At 35.0% G+C, this 6929-nt stretch overlaps 1 protein-coding gene across 5 annotated transcripts in view; it reads left to right on the forward strand.

Annotated features, from left to right (window-relative positions):
- The first annotated feature begins 624 nt into the window (after positions 1–624).
- The window catches only part of myrf (myelin regulatory factor), a 198459-nt gene continuing 192154 nt past the window's right edge, over positions 625–6929 (forward strand). For all 5 annotated transcript variants that reach the window (XM_072913970.1, XM_072913971.1, XM_061969539.2 and 2 more), the window contains exon 1: positions 625–986. In XM_072913970.1, coding sequence (XP_072770071.1) covers positions 941–986 — 46 coding nt within the window. In that variant the 5' untranslated portion in view covers positions 625–940. The remainder of the gene's footprint in view (positions 987–6929) is intronic.

Below are 6929 nucleotides of genomic sequence, written 5' to 3' on the forward strand. Positions count from 1 at the left end.
TTGAACAACTTAAGCTGTACATCAAGCAAGAATGGGAAAGAATTCCACCTGAGAAGCTTCAAAAATGTGTCTCCTCAGTTCCCAAACTTTTACTGAGTGTTGTTAAAAGGAAAGGCCATGTAACACAGTGGTGAACATGCCCTTTCCCAACTACTTTGGCACGTGTTGCAGCCATGAAATTCTAAGTTAATTATTATTTGCAAAAAAAACACTTTAAATATGTTGTCTTTGTAGCATATTCAACTGAATATGGGTTGAAAATGATTTGCAAATCATTGTATTCCGTTTATATTTACATCTAACACAATTTCCCAACTCATATGGAAACGGGGTTTGTACTTAGATTTCAGTTTTTGCAGTGTGCCATTCATTACGCATGGGTGATATTATTCCACTATGTGTTGCACATAAATGGTGGATAAGAAGACTAAACAATTTTTTTTATTTTTTTATTTTTTTATTAATTCTTGTCCGGGTGTATTTTGCAGCCCAACCCTCACCTGCCTCAGCTGCCCTCCTCTGACCTCTGCGCACACATCCTCTCCGAGTGGGAGAGACAGGAGGAGGGGAAGCCAACCAACTTCACTGACGTTTACGCAGCGTTTGCGCACACGATCTGACAGGGTCTCCCCTCCAAGTAGTCGCTGTTTATGTCGTTGTGGGCGAAAATGGCGAGTGGCAACTGAATTTAGATTAATTTATGCGGCACATGTGGATTGTTTCTTTGTTTTTTTGTAATAATAACAACCTGCGCGTTTTGGGTGGTGCGTCAAAGCGGCGCGGCGCGCAGCAGATCAAGCGAAAGACACATGAAGGACCAGATTTAAAACTACAATTTCAACACTTGCGATGCATCTGTGAAAGTTTCCTAGATCCGAATTGCTGTGGTTCGGACCTGGGAGGAGACTTTTAATGGATTTTTTATGTGGGACCCGCTAGGATGGACGTGGTAGATGAAACTGAAGCTTTACAGAGATTTTTTGAAGGTAAGCCCTCTCACTCGTTAAATAATTTGGGTTTAAAGTGGAATTTGTATTGAAAAAAAAAAAAAATTTAATACACCTTGTTCTTAGAAATGAAGTAGATTTGCTGCTTAACTTCAATGTGTGTTTGACTTGGGGTTTTTTTTTTTTTCTCCCTTGACTTTTTATTTTGAAAATCAAAAATGCAAGCATGCTGGAGGGTTCAAGGGTGCAGCAGCAGCAAAAGTGCTGGTGATGGCGAACAGATCAAGTTAAACTCCTAAGGGGGGGGTCAAACGAGATGGAGGAGGGTTGGAAATTGTAGGAATTCAAGTTAAGAAGATAAATGCTGTGTTTTTAAGTCCAGTTTCAGTTTATTTGTAATGTAATGCATGACATATTTCCAGTTGTTTCATTACAGCACGTCCGAAAAGGAGTAGAAAGAAGCAGAGCTTATTTAATTCTACCCCGTTTCATACCATAGCAATTTTATCCCATTTCTTTGTTCTCTGTAACAGAACAGTGAATAAATAAATAACAAATAAAGAATATACCATAGTAAGTAAACAAATATTAAATACATAAATAATCTTTATCTCAATAAAAAAAAAAGGGTTCAATATAGAGATGTTGATAAATGCTTTATAGCGGAAATTATCGGTATCGTTTTTTTTTATTATCGGTATCGGGTTTTTTTTTGTTTTTTTGGGGGTTTTTTTAAATTAACATAAAAAACACAAGATACACTTACAATTAGTACACCAACCCAAAAAAAACCTCCCTCCCCCATTTACACTCATTCACACAAAAGGGTTGTTTCTTTCTGTTATTAATATTCTGGTTCCTACATTATATATCAATATATATCAATACAGTCTGCTGGTCCACTAATAGTACTAACCTTTAACACTTAATTTTACTCATTTTCATTAATTACTAGTTTATATATAACTATTTTTATATTGTTTTACTTTCTTTTTTATTCAAGAAAATGTTTTTAATTTATTTATCGTATTTTATTTTATTATTATTTTAAAAAAAGGACCTTATCTTCACCATACCTGGTTGTCCAAATTAGGCATAATAATGTGTTAATTCCACGACTGTATACCATACCATACCATACCAACTTTATTTATAAAGCCCTTTAAAAACAAGCACAGTTGAAAAACAAAGGGCTGTACACCACAAAGAAATAGAGGCAAAGGACAGACTAAAAAAATAACATTTAAAACAGAAATAAAAATACACAATTAAAAAGCAAATATAAATTACCCTAAGAACAGTTTGTTAGATAAAAACAGTTTAAAAGTTAAAAACAGTTCAAAAAGTTAAAAGCTAAAAACAGTTCAAAGTCTCATGCTGGGTTAAAAGCCAGTGAATAAAAATGGGTTTTAAGAAGGGTCTTGAAAATAGCCAAAGAATATATCGGTATCGGTTGATATCGGTATCGATAATTAAGGGTTTGGTCAATATCGGGATATCGGCAAAAAGCCATTGTCGGACATCCCTAGTTCAAGATGTTCATCATCATTTTTGTTCTGTGTACTTTGTGAACACTTGTAGTTTGAACAGTCTCTTAAAGTGAATCATATTGGTGCTTTGTTTGATTTCTTTGGTTAATCCATTCCATCATTTAATTCCACATACTGATATACTAAAGCAGTGGTTCTTAACCTTGTTGGAGGTACCGAACCCCACCAGTTTCATATGCGCATTCACCCAACCCTTCTTTAGTGAAAAACTCAATACAAAGTTTTATGTTTTTGGTAACACTATAGCAGGGGTGCTCACACTTTTTCTGCAGGCGAGCTACTTTTCAATTGATCAAGTCGTGGGGATCTACCTCATTCATATATATCATTTATATTTACTTATTTATGAAATATATAATTTTGTTAACAAGTTAAAGGTGTTTAATGATAATGCAAGCATGTTTAACACATATAGTTAATATTGTTAATACATTAAAGGTGTTTAATGATAATACAAGCATGTTTAACACATATAGTTAATATTGTTAACAAGTTAAAGGTGCTTAAAAATAATACAAGCATGTTTAACACAAATAGTTAATATTGTTAACAACTTAAAGGTGTTTAAAGATAATACAAGCATGTTCAACACATATAGTTAATATTGTTAATACATTAAAGGTGTTTAAGGATAATACAAGTATGTTTAATACATATAGTTAATATTGTTAACAAGTTAAAGGTGTTTAAAGATAATGCAAGCATGTTTAACACATATAGTTAATATTGTTAACAAGTTAAAGGTGGTTAAAAATAATACAAGCATGTTTAACACAAATAGTTAATATTGTTAACAACTTAAAGGTGTTTAAAGATAATACAAGCATGTTCAACACATATAGTTAATATTGTTAATACATTAAAAGTGTTTAAAGATAATACAAGTATGTTTAATACATATAGTTAATATTGTTAACAAGTTAAAGGTGGTTAAAAATAATACAAGCATGTTTAACACAAATAGTTAATATTGTTAACAACTTAAAGGTGTTTAAAGATAATACAAGCATGTTTAACACATATAGTTAATATTGTTAACAAGTTAAAGTTGGCTAAAGATAATACAAGCATGTTTAACACATATAGATTCCTTTCTTTCATGAAGACAAGAATATAAGTTGGTGTATTACCTGATTCTGATGACTTGCATTGATAGGAATCAGACAGTAGTGATGATAACGTCCGCATTTTCGAATGGAGGAGAAAAAAAGTCCTCCTTTCTGTCCAATACACATGAAAGTGGTTGGTTTTTGGCATCTTATTTGTCCAGCTTCCATACTCCTTTGTATACACTTTACAAGAAATACATTGTCGGCAAACTCCGTAGCTTGCTAGCTTGTGCACGCCAGCTTTCTGAGACTCTTATTTTGTTAGCGCAGGCAGGATGAAGCAGAGCTTTTATTGTGCAACTGTGCAGTCGGTCTTTGGAGTTTTGACGACAGGTACGGCGCCAGAGTCTGTTGAAATCAAGTGTTTCTCGCCTTCCTGTCGGTAATTTTAATGAGCTGGCAGCAGCCAGCGTCATCTCAGAAGACCCTCGGGTGCCGTGAATGTCAATCAAGTGACGAAAGCGACGTCATAGTGAAGATCTATGATCGCTCATTTTTAGGACTATTTTTTTAATGCCTGGCTGGTGATCGACTGACACACCCTCCGAGATCGACCGGTAGGAGTAGGAAGAAGCAGAGCTTATTTAATCCTACCCCGTTTCATACCATAGCAATTTTATCCCATTTCTTTGTTCTCTGTAACAGAACAGTGAATAAATAAATAACAAATAAAGAATATACCATAGTAAGTAAACAAGTATTAAATACATAAATAATCTTTATCTCAAGAAAAAAAAAAGGGTTCAAGATGTTCATTATGACTTTTGTTCTGTTTGTGAACATTTGTAGTTTGAACAGTCTCTTAGAGCAGTGGTTCTCAAATGGGGGTACGCATACCCCTGGGGGTACTTGAAGGTATGCCAAGGGGTGCGTGAGATTTTTTTTTAAATATTCTAAAAATAGCAACAGTTCAAAAATCCTTTATAAATATATTTATTGAATATTGCTTCAACAAAATATGAATGCAAGTTCATAAACTGAACATCAAATCAAGTAGGCTATTCCATTCATTACAATGCAACAATGCAACAATGCAATATTCAGTGTTGACGGATAGATTTTTTGTGGACATGTTCCATAAATATTGATGTTAAAGATTTCTTTTTTTGTGAAGAAATGTTTAGAGTTAAGTTCATGAATCTAGATGGATCTCTATTACAATCCCCAAAGAGAGCACTTTAAGTTGATAATTACTTCTATGTGTAGAAATCTTTATTTATAATTGTTTTACCGTATTTTTCGGAGTATAAGTCGCACCGGCCAAAAATGCACAATAAAGAAGGAAAAAAACATATATAAGTCGCACTGGAGTATAAGTCGCATTTTTGGGGGAAATGTATTTGATAAAAGCCAACACCAAGAATAGACATTTGAAAGGCAATTTAAAATAAATAAAGAATAGTGAACAACAGGCTGAATAAGTGTACGTTATATGAGGCATAAATAACCAACTGGTATGTTAACGTAACATATTATGGTAAGAGTCATTCAAATAACTATAACATATAGAACATGCTATACGTTTACCAAACAATCTGTCACTCCTAATCGCTAAATCCCATGAAATCTTATACGTCTAGTTGTCATGACTTGGTCCTGGGGTTTAGTTTTTCTAGAAGGCAACGGAAAGTTGGCTCGGGCGAGACGGGAATGTGAGAACATATTTATTTAAACTTATCAAAAAAAATACAAACGAAAAGCGCGCACAGTGGCGGAGAAACAACTTGGCTATGAAAACAAATACTTGCACAAAGGCAGAAACTATGAACAACAAAAAAAACACTAACTGTGGCATTAATAAACAAAACTTACTTGGCATGGACAAAAGGAGCAGCGTGAACGATGGACATGAAAAAAGTGTCAGAAATGTGCAGAGCATAAATGTGGGATGTCACCAGAAAGACAAACTGAAAACAATGAACTTAAATACTACAGACATGATTAACGAAAACAGGTGCGTGACTCAAAACGTGAAACAGGTGCGTGACGTGACAGGTGAAAACTAATGGGTTGCTATGGTGACAAACAAGAGTGCACAATGAGTCCAAACGTGGAACAGGTGGAACTAATGGGGTAATCATAGAAACAAGACAAGGGAGTGAAAAGCCAGAAACTAAAGAGTCCAATAACTAAACAAAACATGACTAAAACAAAACATGATCACACAGACATGACACTAGTCTCTTACGTGAATGAGATAAATAATATTATTTGATATCTTACGCTAATGTGTTAATCATTTCACACATAAGTCGCTCCTGAGTATAAGTCGCACCCCCGGCCAAACTATGAAAAAAACTGTGACTTATAGTCCGAAAAATACGGTACTTAATTGATCTTTTTTGTAACACCGTTAGTGAATGAAGCGTGTGCTTTGCAAAGGTATGTCGCAAAGAGTTGGGGATAGGAGTAATGCTGGTCCATTCATCAATTTTCTACCGCTTGTCCCTTTCGGGGTCACGGGGGGGGGTGCTGGAGCCTATCTCAGCTGCATACGTTTTTTTCTTAATTTAGTTATGACTGTTCAGCTGCAAGGTGATGTTAAAATGCACTTTTAAATACAGAGAATGTGGTTAAAAAATATAAATACACTGCAAAAAGTCAGTGTTCAAAAACAAGAAAAACAAATACAAAAATGAGGGGTATTTTATTTGAACTAAGCAAAATTATCTGCCAATAGAACAAGAAAATTTGGCTTGTCAAGACTTTCCAAAACAAGTAAAATTAGCTAACTTCAATGAACCCAAAAATACCTTAAAATAAGTATATTCTCACTAATAACAAGTGCACTTTTCTTGGTAGAAAAAAAAGAGACCTTTTTGCTCAATATGTTGAAAAATATTCTTAAATGAAGTAAATGCTAGTGCCATTATCTTGACATAATGCATACTTGCCAACCCTCCCGGATTTTCTGGGAGACTCCCGAAATTCAGCGCCTCTCCCGAAAACCTCCCGGGACAAATTTTCTCCCGAAAATCTCCCGAAATTCAGGCGGACTCAGGTCCATCAGGACCTGAGTCCGCTAACCCACAATATAACTGGCGTACCTGCCCAATCACGTTATAATTGTAGAATGATGGAGGGCGAGTTCTTGGTTTCTTATGTGGGTTTATTGTTAGGCAGTTTCATTAACGTCCTCCCAGCGCGGCAACAACACACAACAACAGCAGTCACGTTTTTGTATGCCGTAAAGCAGTTTGTCTGCCGTAAACAGCAATGTTGTGACACTCTTAAACAGGACAATACTGCCATCTAGTACATTTGATGAAAGCACTTTTGTGCGTGCCACACAGCAATGCATCATCAGAGAGGGTGTTCAGCAT

The sequence above is a fragment of the Nerophis lumbriciformis genome, linkage group LG10, assembly GCF_033978685.3.
Source record: "Nerophis lumbriciformis linkage group LG10, RoL_Nlum_v2.1, whole genome shotgun sequence".
Classification (NCBI taxonomy): Eukaryota; Metazoa; Chordata; class Actinopteri; order Syngnathiformes; family Syngnathidae; genus Nerophis; species Nerophis lumbriciformis.